Source organism: Myotis lucifugus, unplaced genomic scaffold, assembly GCF_000147115.1.
Source record: "Myotis lucifugus unplaced genomic scaffold, Myoluc2.0 scaffold_14, whole genome shotgun sequence".
Lineage (NCBI taxonomy): Eukaryota > Metazoa > Chordata > Mammalia > Chiroptera > Vespertilionidae > Myotis > Myotis lucifugus.
The window spans coordinates 9886841-9900185 of record NW_005871062.1 but is presented as its reverse complement, the minus strand read 5'-3'; the positions used below and the strand labels follow the sequence as shown (position 1 = coordinate 9900185).

General features: G+C 41.7%; 1 protein-coding gene across 2 annotated transcripts in view; it reads right to left on the bottom strand.

Annotated features, from left to right (window-relative positions):
• Window positions 1-3192: 3192 nt before the first annotated feature.
• The window catches only part of CUNH3orf70 (chromosome unknown C3orf70 homolog), a 46945-nt gene continuing 36792 nt past the window's right edge, over window positions 3193-13345 (bottom strand). The window contains exons 2-3 of one of the 2 annotated variants that reach the window (XM_023750597.1): window positions 3862-4030; window positions 3193-3669 (exon numbers count right to left, since the gene is read on the bottom strand). In XM_023750597.1, the coding sequence (XP_023606365.1) occupies window positions 3474-3669; window positions 3862-4030 (365 nt within the window). In that variant the 3' untranslated portion in view covers window positions 3193-3473. Of the gene's footprint in view, window positions 4031-13345 lie in introns of both variants that reach the window. The other variant, XM_006084830.3, reaches the window with a different exon arrangement.

Genomic DNA, 13345 nt, shown 5'->3' with positions numbered 1-13345 from the left:
AGAGAAATTTGCATAAGAGGAGTTATGATCAATTCCAAAAGAACTGTGGCGTTTCAAAAAGGCTAGGAAGTGGAGGATAAGAAATAAAGCCCCACCCCCAAGACAGAATCAAATCCTAGATCAAATCCAAAAGGTACCTCAGGACAACCTCACAGTTTGGTTCTGGTCTTAGTGCTTTTAGTTTGTATAGTGTTACCTTGAACTATAAGTTTTTCCTTTCCAAGAAAGCAATGTTTTTTCTTCAGGGTTTCCCTCAAAATCTCTTTTCAAAGCTGGAAAATTACAAGGTAAAAAAAAAAAATCTAGATTTGATGGTAAAGCTGTATTTGTTCCTGTACCAACTACAACCACAAAACATTTTAACTGCTTTGTCATTTCTCAGAAAAGTTATGAGCATATCTGAAGATTCTAAAATAAATCTTGGTGTGATAAGAAAGCTGTATTCCACACAGCACTTACTTTGTATCTTCCTCCCAACAGCTTTTACACCAACTTTCAAAAAGTAGGAACGGGGCCAGGTTTCCTTCCACAAAAGCCCGAGAGAGCAGTTTCTCCGTCTGCACAGCACAGCCCTCTGCTCCAGGTGAGCACGCGGCCAGACCCAGATTATAAAGCGCTCACCTCTCTCAATGTACACGCAGTAACCGAAAGCGAACACATGACTGTTTCCAATGTCTATAATACACGTTGCGGCTAAGTATTCTCTAAAGTGCCTATAAATATGCTTATACAAAAGAGCAGTATAACATCAGGATTACAGAGAAATTCTTTTATATAACATAGAACAGAACAGGCCTAGAATTCAAGTCCAAACTACACATTTTTATGTCCTTATCAGTCGTTTTGGAATGCAAGCAGAAAGAAACAATTCTGGTTCAATCATATATGACTCTCCGGAGAATTACTAACACTGACAGTGCTAGGACAAAGGAAATCCTTGCTTGTGCTTGTTTAGGAAAGGTTCTTTTGAGATCCAGGAGCATCTTAATATTTAGAATCCAATGGAACATCTCCAATTCTATAAAACAGATAGTGGTAGGCGAAGCTGAGTGCGTTTTTAATTATAAAGAGATTGTGTAAATATTTAAAGTGATATCAACCGTTATTAAATCCAAAAATTTCATTAAAATCGTGGCTACTCTGAATGGCAGTTCAAGAGTTTTAAAAGTTATAGATATTATTGATAAAGGGCCCAATGCGGAACAGCCAGCCTCGGGAACGGCCCTGTGACCATGTATTTCCACGGCTTTAAAGGCCTGGTGGTTGACTTCAATTAGTTTAATGGACAGGAATGAGGAATGTGGGCCCAGAGTAGGGAACTTGGTAGGAACGGTGCCAAGAAAGAGGACCTTCATATGCATCCTGGGGAATTCAATGAGCTTACCCACAGCACTGGGGGGGGGAGGGGGGGACGGAGAGGAGGGTGCTATGTTGCTGTTACCACCGTGAGAACACAGCTGCTGACTGCACAGCTTCTATGCTCGCCTTCATCTGGCCACTCAGTCATGGAGGCACCATGAACCCCAGGAGGCTCAGCAGATGTCTGTCCCTGAGCCACCTGGGCTGGGCTGGCTGGGGGAGGGGGGAGGCGGGGGGGGAGGCCGGGAGCCCCTGTTCCTGGAGCTCCTCTCACCACCTTATCGGCTTGACTTATTGAGTCCTTACATTTCAGTAAGTGGAAACCTTACGCCATATTCTCATCTAGCTTAGAAAGCTTTAGCTAACACTGTTCTCAAAGGAATCTGCATACTGTAAACCCCATGGATGTTCGGGCACCTAAACCTAACGAGTGTTCTAGCCAATCACGTAAACTACACATACAACTAGGAAAGCAGATTTGCCTAAGGACTTGTGAAGGAAGTCAAGTGGAGGCTTCAGGGAAGAACACACGGGCCTCTTCTTATTTCTTAAGATAGACGAACATAATGCAGGAGAGCGGTGCCGTAATGCTGACAGAGCAGGAGGCAGGGCCACGAGGGCACAGTCCCGGACGGGTAGGACATCAGAAATAGTTTTCTGTCTCCAACTTGGATAGCTCTAGTGTCACTAGGCTGAATGTTAAATTTCCTGGATTCTTAACATGCCTCCCAGAGAGAAGCTTTGGAGAAACGGCAGATAACCAACTCACACAAGAACAGCTGGTATAAATGGAGATGGGAGGAGAATTCTGAAGAAAGCTAAATAAGGAAAAGTTATTCACTATTTTGTAGGTGAGAAAAGAGAACATGTACAACAGACCATTAATGTTACTGTAGTAAAGTGGATGAATATCACACAAAATATTTTCTCCTGACTTAGCAGTGAACTACTTCAACTGCGTTTGCATTTGCATAAAAACCCATGCATCATAATGAATTCTAATCCATTTCCCACCTAAGCCATTCTAATGCTTCATACAACCAAATGAAGCAGAATTCATCAAACCTATTAGATTCATTCCTAATCCCTAAAGGACTGCTGTCTTTAGCATTTCCATGCTAACTAAAACTATTACTGATAGTTTCTTAAGACATCAGATGTGGCTGCTTCCTAAATATAATACCTATATAACTTCCTAAAAGTTTTTCCCAGATTTGAAGAACAATTAAGAAAAGCAGGGAAATGTTGGGAAACCCACCCAAGAGACCATCTCAAATGCTACAACACATTCCCTAGCGACAAGCCAAGTACATCTCTCCTTCCCCTGGGTTCCCAGAGAATTCTGGGTAATGTTACCTGCATGTATTATCTTCACTCCTGGACTGTGGTTCCCCTCATGTGGGGAGTCGGGTCTTATTCATTCTGTATCCCCACAGCACCCTGCAGAGTGTAGGCACTCAGCTAAAGCTGGATTGAGCATGAAATTGAAGATGTCATCTCTTCTTAAATGAAGGTCTAGCTCAGCCCCAGATCATGGAGGGCTGTGCAGACACTGATCATAGCCAGGGGCTGAGCTGGGCCCCAGTGCCCTCCTGGAAGTAAGCCAGGCAACTGGCCCTGCCCCAGGCAGGTGGTGGGAAGAGGAAAGGGACAGAACGGCATCTACCAGGACCCAGCCTGTTCCCCTCACGAGAGCTGATTCCCACATGGGACTTGCAGGGCAGTGGGGGTGCCTGTCAGCATGCCAAAAGGAATGCCAACAGTCTCTCTGTGAAGAACTGGGGGTTTAGAAAATACTGTCTCCTCCACTCTGGGTAGCTCTCAACCTGGTCCATGATCCTCTGTGATCATCACATCATCGCTTACAAAGTTCCCAGTGAAATTAAGGCTGGGTCACAATTCTTGACACCAGATGCTACATAGAAAGTAAGTCAAGATACAAAAGAAAACAAATATCTTAGTTGTAAGACTAATTTAAGAGTTTAGCTAATCAGCAGACCACTGAACTGCTACAGTTGTTAGGAGTCGAAAATACCAACTGCACTGGCAAAAGGGTCCATCAACACGAGTACAAAGCGCAGCAGGGACCAGAGGGCGCGGCTTCCTGCCCTGCCTCACACGGTGGTTTCTATCGTTTCGATCACCTCCAGGTCGGACTGCGACGGGGAGAGAAGGGTGCACTCGTCCGGCTCCCAGCTGCTCTCTGGACTGTAGTCTTCCTCTGAGCTCAATTCTGCTCCTTCCTCCGTGTCCTCATCACACGATTCCACGTAGTGAGCCCCGACGGCATTGATCCCAGAGTCCTCAGAACTTGAGGGAGAAGAGCAGTGATCTATTTTTGGTGTATTGCTCTCTTTTGAAATTAAGGCATCGTGTGCAGAGACCTCCTGAGGGCTCATTTTGTGGGAATGTGGTGCCGGCTGCTTCTGCACATAACACATCTTCCCATTAATACACTTAACCTGGTAGTTGTCAATAAAGAGGTCTGAGATCATACAGTACCTTGGTGAGTCAGGCGGGAGGGGAGGCTGGAAGACAGATGCAAATTTCAGAAAGTGTTCAGTGAGAGAGACTGAGATCTGAATGGTGTTCGTGGGCTCCCGGGGCTTCACAGGAATCTCGGTGCTTGGGAGCTGCTCCACGGGGGTCATAGGCTGGTACACGTACTTGCCTGTGGGGAACACAGAAAAGGCCGTCGAAACCTAAGATTACTACACAAACTACAGCAATGCAGCCACGACGGCTTCTTCCCAAGGACTCTGATCTTAAAAATATTTCAATGACATCTCAAAAGAAATTAGTAATAGAGTCACTCCACATTGTTATAATCAATTAAAAATAGACCATGGTACATTACATCATGGTATTTTCATCTAAAAAACTCAACACACTTTACACATCTTATATTTGAGTCCTTATAATGCCTCCGAAATAGGTGGGTGGACACTATAATCTTTATTTTATGTACAGCTTTAAATGATTTACCCCTCATACCAGATAGAATAAAGAATGTCCATGATATAGTATAGTAAAAACACAAGTTGTAAAAAAAGTATAATATACGATAAAATTAAAATTCCACTTTTATATTTAATAATTAGATGTTAATGCATACAAACTGGGAGGATATACACCAATTTGTTATCAGGATTACAGAAGACTCTGAAGTTATGTTTCTGTGTTTTAATCAGAATATACATACATACACATTTAAAAGTGATGGCCTATAGTACTGTGCTGGCCACCCCAATGGCTGGGGTAAGGTATAGGATGTGAAACGAACTCTTTCAAGACGAGTGCTCATCAGTGTCCTAAGTAGGAGATGTTCTCAGTGACACCAACTCCACTGGCACTAAGCAACCTAAGCCCAGTAGAAGCAAAGGAACAGGCTGGCGCAGGGGGCAGGCGACCTGCTGGGTGTTTCTAGGAAACCAAGAAGCCCATCTCCAGATCTTCCCCACTGCTGGAATCCTCCGTGTTTCTCATGGAAGTGAAGCCTAAATAGATCTATTCGTGATGTGTCTTCATCCTTCTCTTTGATTTCATTCAACATTTAGCAAAGTGCTAAGGAGACTAGAGAGAGATGAAAATCATCCAGGCTATGAGTCTAAAATGATTTCAAAATAGAAATCTGGAAGAAAAAAAAACAAAACAGAAAGACCCAGAGACAGTGGCCACAATTATGGGCACCCCCGTGGGTTTTTTCTAATGTGGCTGATTTATCAGTCAGTCCATAGCTCCTGCACATATTTATGAGAGGTTTTATACTCAGCGCTATTGGCATTTTTACTCTGTACGTGGGGGCTATCCAGTGTACCCATGGCCTCTACCCACCAGAGACCAGTAGCACCTCCTCGGCAGGCTTGTGAGTCAAAATATCTCCAGACACTGTCACATGCTCCTGGGAGGCACAGCCCCCTGGGGAGAACCTCTGGTTTGTGACACCCTCATGATGCAGGTGAGTCACTCACTGTGTATGACCCTGCTGCTGCTCCTGTCTGTCTTATTTCTTGGTCAGATTGAAAAGTCTAGATAGGAATCGCATTTAGACCACAAACTACCTTAGATTGCTTAAAGAAGGTAATTAAGCAGGAGAGCAATTACAGATCAGAAATGTGAGCAGCAAACAGCCACAAAACAGTGCAACATCAGTAATATATTAGATCAATCAAGCCTATATTTTTTACTTGTTTCTTAACTTCTGTAAAAAAAAAAAAAAAGTAGGCTTAGATGCCACAAATTCTTTGTAACTAAATTACCTTAACATATATTCAGCCTCATTCTGGAGTCACACATGGAAAAGGTACCTTGAAAATGTTAAGCCTTTCTATTCCCCGGTCACTTCCAAGCCTGGACATATACCATGCAAACCCTATGGGTTGATAAAAATACAAGTGGGAAGAAGCTGCCACACCTGCCTGGGAAGCTATGTTTGAAATAGACCAGGTGCCTTCACTTCTCTATTCCCTGCTTGTCAGGCACAGTTACATCAGGTAAGAGCTAACAGTTGGCATGGTGGGACCTCTGTCTCCAAGTATTACAAACAGGCTCATCAGCTGAAGGGAAAAAAGGGAGACTGCAATCCGCCAGCCCCAGGATTAGAGGACATTTCCAGGCAGGGGACAGAGAAGGGACTTGGAGAACTTGGGGACTACGCCCCTCTGTCCAGAGAGTAGAACAACCGGGAGGAGGTTTGGTCTTTTCTGTTCTTGTGGAACAATGAGTAAGGAGTTCAGGGAGCTGTGGGTGGCAGGCACTTGAGAAATGCTGGTTACAGAACGCCAACTAAGTCCATTCCAGCCCCATGACCTCTGGTTTAGTGACCTACTTGTCACAGCCTTACGAGGTTCCTGGCAATTGATCCCTAGGCCCAGAGGGTCAGGGTTCTATTTAGTCCAAAGACGGAAGCAATTGTGAAGCCTGACTTTGGGACATCTCTAACCACCCTCACCTCATCTCTCTTAAGCCCCCGCCCACCTCCTTTGTGCTTCTTCATAATTAATGTCTTTGCTTTTCTCTTCTTCTTGATTCTTCTACCTCTTTCTTTCTCTAATCCTCTTTCCTCCAAAGCTCTATTTTTCTTCCTTGAAGTGTAGTAAAGAAAGAAGAGCAGCTGGGAGAGGAAAATGAATACTGCATTCCAGACCCATTTCCTTCCACAAGTTACACCTATTGAAGGGGCTTACTCAGAGCTGGGGAGACAGCCTGCTATCTCGTGATATGGGATACAGATGCAAAGAGGAAAGCAGAGAAGAAGAAAATTGGTAAATATGGCCAGATGAGAAACAAAGTTCAGTGAACATCTTTCAAATATTATTCTATAATACTACTAAAGGCCTGGTGCATGGAATCATGCACTGGTGGGATCCCTCGGCCTGACCTGCGGGGATCAGGCTGAAACTGTCTCTCCAACATCCCCTGGGGGTTCCCGAATTGCGAGAGGGCAGTTCTCAGGCTCCCTCCTCTCTGGTTCCGGGTGTGTCACCTGAGAACCACAGCTGCCAAGTCACTGCAGCTCAGCAGCTCCTGTGTTGAGCGTCTGCCCCCTGGTGGTCAATGTGCATCATAGCTACTGGTCAGATGGTCGAGTGGTTGGACGGTCGCTTAGGCTTTTATATATATAGATATTGTTTGATTTGCTTATAAACACCTAAGTAATAAAATAAAACAAATTCATCAAGGATTTAGTTTTGTAAAGAGTTCTGAGGGGTTGGTACATTGCTCTGATCCCCAGCTATTTCTCCCCTCTATACACTATGCTGTGAATCCAAGTTCACAATGATAGCCCTAAAGCATCACAAGATCCTGAATTCCATTATGTCCACTCTACTGTACTTACTAAGAGAATAAAAGGAACTAACACACTTTGACAATAGCAAGGATTGAAACAAAAGGGTTTCTGGATACCTAGCCAGGAAATTAAATAACTGCTATACTCTATTCTCTAAACAATCTTCTTAACTGAGAACTTACTACATAATTTAAAGCAACAGATGTATGAGAACTTTTAAAACTTAAATGTCTAAATGGAAAAGATACTGAGAGAGTCAGGGCTTAAAGAGCAAAGCAGAGGTAGAATAAAAGGAGGATTTAGATACAATATGATCCATCAATTCCACTTCTGGGAATAAGCCCAAAAGAACTGAAGCGGGGTCCAGAAAGATACGTGTATACCATGTTCACAGCCATGTTATTCACAAAAGCCAAAAGGTGGAAGCAACTCAAGTGTCCATGATGAATGGATAAACAAGATGTGGTATATACATACAATGAAATATTATTGAGCCTTAAAGCATAAGAGATCCATACTACAACACTGATGAACCTTGAGGACATTACGCTAAGTGAAAAAAGCCAGTCACAAAAAGACAAATACTGTATGATTCCACTTATAGGAGGCACCTAGAGTAATCAAACTCATAGAATAGAATGGTGTCTGCCAGGGGCTGGGGGTAAGAGGGAAAGGGGAGTTCTTGATGAAAGGGTGCTGAGCTTCAGTTCTGCAGGAGGAAGAGTTCTGGCGATGGACGGTGATGATAGTAGCACAACAATATGAGTGTAGTTAATACCACTGAACTATACACTGAAAAATTATTTTGATGGTAAATTTTATGTTATGTGTATTTTACCACAATTTTTTAAATTAAAAAATTAGTTAGTATAATTTACTATATTAACAGACTGGAAGGAAAACTCCATATGCTCCAGAATATACAGGGTGAGGAGAAAGTAGGTTTACAGTTGTAAGTACATGAAAAAGTTTATTCTTGTATTATTTATTAATTATTGTATTATTTTCCAAACAACTATAAACCTACTTTTGCCCCACATTGTATAAAGAATTCTTATAACTCAGTAACAAACAAACACAATTTTTTAAAAAAGGGGGTGTGTCTATACAAGGGCAACCTGAGGGACCCTGTAGTGATGGAAATGTTCTATGACTGGACTGTGTCACTGTCAGTATCTTGGTTATGATACTGTACTATTATTTTGCAACTATAGTTGCCTTTGGATAGTTATCTGAAGAAAACAGAAACAATAACTCAAGAGAATATATGCTCATTGTAGCATCATTTACAATAACCAGGAAGTGGAAACAACCTAGATGCCCATCTATGAATGAATGGATGAAGAAAATGTAATGTATGTACCCAATGGAATATTATTCAACCATAAAAAAGAATGAACTATTGCCATCTGGGACATGGGTGGATCTTGAAGCATTATGCTAAGTGAAATAATTCAGACAGAAAGATACCATATGCTCTCACTTATATGTGGAATCTAAAAAAACAACAAGCTCATAGATACAGAAAACAGATTGGTGATTGTTAGAGCTAGAGGGTGGGGCGTGGATGGAATGGGTGAAGGAAGTCAAAAGGCACAAACTCCCACTTATAAAATAAAGTCATGGAATGGAATGTACAGCATGGCAAATGTAGTTAATATTGTACTGCATATTTAAAAACTGCTAAGAGACTAAATCTTAAAAGTCCTCATCACAAGAAAAAATCTGAAACTATGTATGGAGACAAATGTTAACTAGAATTATTATGGTCATCACTCTGCAATACATACAAATACCAAATCATTATGTTGTACACCTCAAACTAATATAATGTGGTATGTCCATTATACTGCAATTAAAAACCTGTTTTTTAAATAAAATATATAATTTAAAACAATAAGGAAAAAACCCATAGAAGTAATTTGCACCCTTCTTGAGCATTTTATCAGAAGGTACATACTATTGATATAGCTCATTACAGATGATGTTAACTTGGAACAATGTTTAATGTGGTATATATGTCTAGGTATTTCCACTGTAAAGTTAGTGGAATAATTCCTCTTTGAAATTATTAAGTAACGTGTGAGGAGATATTTTAAAACTATGCAAATATCCTGCTTCTCATCAGACTTTCACCACTAATTTTAGCGTGCCTAGGTGGATCCGGGCTGCAGCAATCACTGCTCTGGTTGGGGCCAGTGATTTTTCACTTCCATCATTCCTTCTACATTTACTCACCAGAATTCTAGGTAAGCAAGAGCTATTCCTTCTCTCTCATTTATTTATTTATATAAGCATAATTCAAGCTCACAGATATGTATTCTATTCTATGAATTGTAATCCGTTATTATCATTTTTTGTGTGGCTCAAATTGTCCCAGATTTAGCCCTTGGGAGCTCCTTCAAGTTAACACATGTGTCCTTCCACACTCCCCCATCCTGTTTTTGAAGACAACCTTACTTTCTGGCACCATAAGCTATTACTGGCTTATCTTGTACTGCCCCTGCCCCAGGACAGGAATCTGCCATTTCTCCAAGGATCCCTAGTTCCTTCTCTTAAGAACTTACACACATTCTTAAGCTTGTTCTCGAAAATATTCCTGTCAAGTAGAATCTTAGTTTGTTAATGATTTCATTCAATCACTCACAAAACTCATCCACAGGAAAATGAAGACTTGATCTCATTACAGTACTTACCATCCATTTAAAAAATAATGTAACATTTAAGGTAAACTTCACAAACCCATTAATTTATGTGGAATCTTTTTCAAAGGAGCTAAAATCGCGTTCTCAATAATGAAACAGATTATAAAACATGGACTAAAATCACAAAAACCAATTGTGTTCAGTAAGTGAAAAATAAATTTCATCCATCTCGTTTCTTTTCAGGGAACCTGGTTCCACACTCTCAGCTGTTTCTCGACTAAAGACCAGTCAAAATCACTAAGTAACTTCCACCATTCTTTTAAATCCTGGTTCATAATTTTTCTAATACAACACTTGTGAGACACTGAAAAAGATTTATGTTCTCATCCTAGTTCTTTGGTTAAAAAAAAAAAAAAAAAAAAAAAAAAAGGAACCGAAGAGTTAATTACTTTCTCCAGCTCATTTAACAAGACAGGAGTCAGTTCTAGGACCCGGGCCTCGTGGCGGCCTGTGTTCTTTCTTCACGAGGATACTCATTACTTAATTAATAAGGTTTGGATAATGTTCTTAATTTACAATGACATTCTCTGTCATTAAGTTCAGTTAATATTCCAATTTATAACAGTGTAAATACACAGCAGATATATTTCCATGAAGGAGTTTCTTTCTTTTGGTTGTAGAGCAGTACAAAGAGGAGAAAAATACAGAAAATAATTTATATGCCCGGTTAAAGTTACTGCATGCACTTTGCTAAATTATTTACTTTTAGGATCAGTGGTGCATTTTGATTCTTTAAAAAGACCACTTGGGGGCAAATGAGCTTTTTGCTTTTACAGATAGTTTTATGACTGTTAAATGTGTGTCCTTCTGACACATGAAGTACACTGCTCTCAGGGAATGCAAAGTGATTTTAAAATTAGTCTGAGCAAAATATAATTATAAAGGTAAATCTACTGGAAATAAAATTGAGTGGCCTAAGGGAAACTGCATCACAGTTCAGTTCTTTGATTTTATATAGTGAATCACACTTAGTTTATTTTATTCCCAACGGCATTCAATTATGTTAAAAGTTATGTTAAATATTCTTATTCAGCTGTTTCTGTGCATTATTTACTAAGCTGAATAGCAGTTCACAAACTAAAAGCAAAAGAACATAATTGTATTCTTTTCTGTGTGGCCTTATCCTCCAACCTCCCCCACTGGCAGTCTATATACCAATATTTTTGTACTTTGATCTATGAGAACATTCAAGTTCATATATTGCCCAATATGTTGAAGTCCCCAATCAGAAATTTATGCAAGATCCTAGAATTTTCACTTTTCAAATTGTATAACCTCTTTAGTGTAGTGGAACATATTAATATAAAGCAAAGTCCTAATGAGACAGAAAATCAGAAGCACAGTTTATTTACTCATTTACCAAATACTTATTGAATATCTACCATGTTTGTACTAAATCAGATGCTATTAGGAAATAAAAAGAAGTACAGTATATAGTCATGCTTTAAGGCACTTCCAGTCAAGCTGGAGGTGGAAGATAAAAAAATAGAGTAAAAATAAACAAGAGTTGTGTAAACTATCCTATATAATCCTATATAATAAGAGTAATATGCAAATAGACCAAATGCAGAACAACCGAACAACCAGTCACTATGACATGCAATGACCACCAGGGGGCAGACGCTCAACGCAGGAACTGTCCCCTGATGGTCAGTGCCCTCCCACAGGGGGAGATCTGCTCAGCCACAAGCCAGGCTGACGGCTGCGAGCACAGCGGTGGTGGCGGAGCCTCTCCCGCCTCCTCAACAGCACTACGAATGTCCGATTGTGGCTTAGGCCCGCTCCCTGTGGACATCCCCCGAGGGGTCCTGGACTGCGAGAGGGCACAGGCTGGGCTGAAGGACCGCCTTCCCCAGAGTGCGTGACTTTTCGTGCACCAGGCCTCTAGTAAGAATATAAACAAGGGCATTCACCAAGCAGTGGAATAGGATTCCAGGCTTCAATGGAGGATTTTACATGACTATTACAAGATATGGACCTGTGGAGTAGCAAGCAGAACCACACCGGACCAGTTTCAGAGCAGGAACATGTCAGTTTGGCATTGGGGCTCAAAGAGTCGACCAAGAGAGCAAAGGAGGATAAATTTTGTCAGGAAGGTGGAGGCTGGGCTCAGAATTTGAGGCCAGTGTGCTCATGTTTTGGTAATAATGGAGAACCAATGAAGATTTCTGAAGAGGCAAGTGATAAAGGAGGATTTTAGAGAATTTAATCTGGTAAAGATGTGCAGATGGACTGGAAAGAGAATGTGGGGGTTAAGATCAGGCTGTTACGGAGTTCTGAGCATCATATTCTGGTCTAAAGTCACACAGCTGGGTATGGAAAGGAACACAGGAGACGTTTCTAGAAAAGTGGCAGATCTTGGGGGTTAAGGGCAAGGAGAAGGGTGTCCAATGCACCTGGATTTGAATTCCAACTCTGCTACATACTAGCTATCTGATCTTTATCAAACTGTTAATATTCCTATGGTTTCCGTTTCCTCAGTGTAAAGTGGTTAGTGATAGCTGCCTTTTAAAGCATTACCTCACTGTCTGGTACACTGAAAACATTCTATTGTTGGTACTTATATGATAGGAGCTGCCTGGAGGTCTTCAAGCCACTCTGGAGGCTTCCCTGATTACCACTGGCCAGTCCTGCCCAGCCTGGGACTTCTAGTCCTGAGTCTCGGAAATGCCCGGCATACACCCAGTTCCTGATTCAGCACAGCCCATGAACTTCTCTCTGACCACAATTCTCTGCCATCCCACCTTCATCATCAAGCCCCCAAATCCTACAATCTGCGTTTATCTTTTTCCAAACCAATATTTACTGAGCCTCAATTATGTCCCAGGCACTGAGCTAGGGACATGGGGTTAAAATAGCAAGCTGACAGACCACATGGCTACCTTATGAAGCTTACACTCTTGAAGGGAATATACAGGTTGGGTCAAAAGTAGGCTTACAATTGTGAGTACACAAAACAGAGTTTATTCTTGTATTATTATTTATTAATTACTAGAGGCCCGGTGCACGAAATTTGTGCATGGGAGGGGGGGTTCCCTCAGTCTGGCCTGTGCCCTCTCGCAATCTGGGACCACTTGGATCGGGCCTAAACTGGCAGTCGGACATCCCTCTCACAATCTGGGACCGCTTGCCCCTAACCGCTCACCTGCCTGCCTGCCTGCTCACCCCTAACCACTTGCCTGCCTGTCTGCTCACCCCTAACCGCTTGCCTGCCTGCCTGCTCAGTGTGCATCACAGCAGCCGGTCATTCCAGTCATTCTGGTTGTTCCAGTCGTTCCCCCATAAAGGTCGCTTAGGCTTTTATATAGAGAGATTGTATTATTTTCCATATGAACAACTGTAAACCTGCTTTTGCCCTACCCTGTATATTTGAACAAATGATCACACAAAATTATACTTTATGGCAGTGGTCGGCAAATTGTGGCTCGGCAAACCGCGGCTCGCGAGCCACATGCGGCTCTTTGGCCCCTTGAGTGTGGCTCTTCCACAA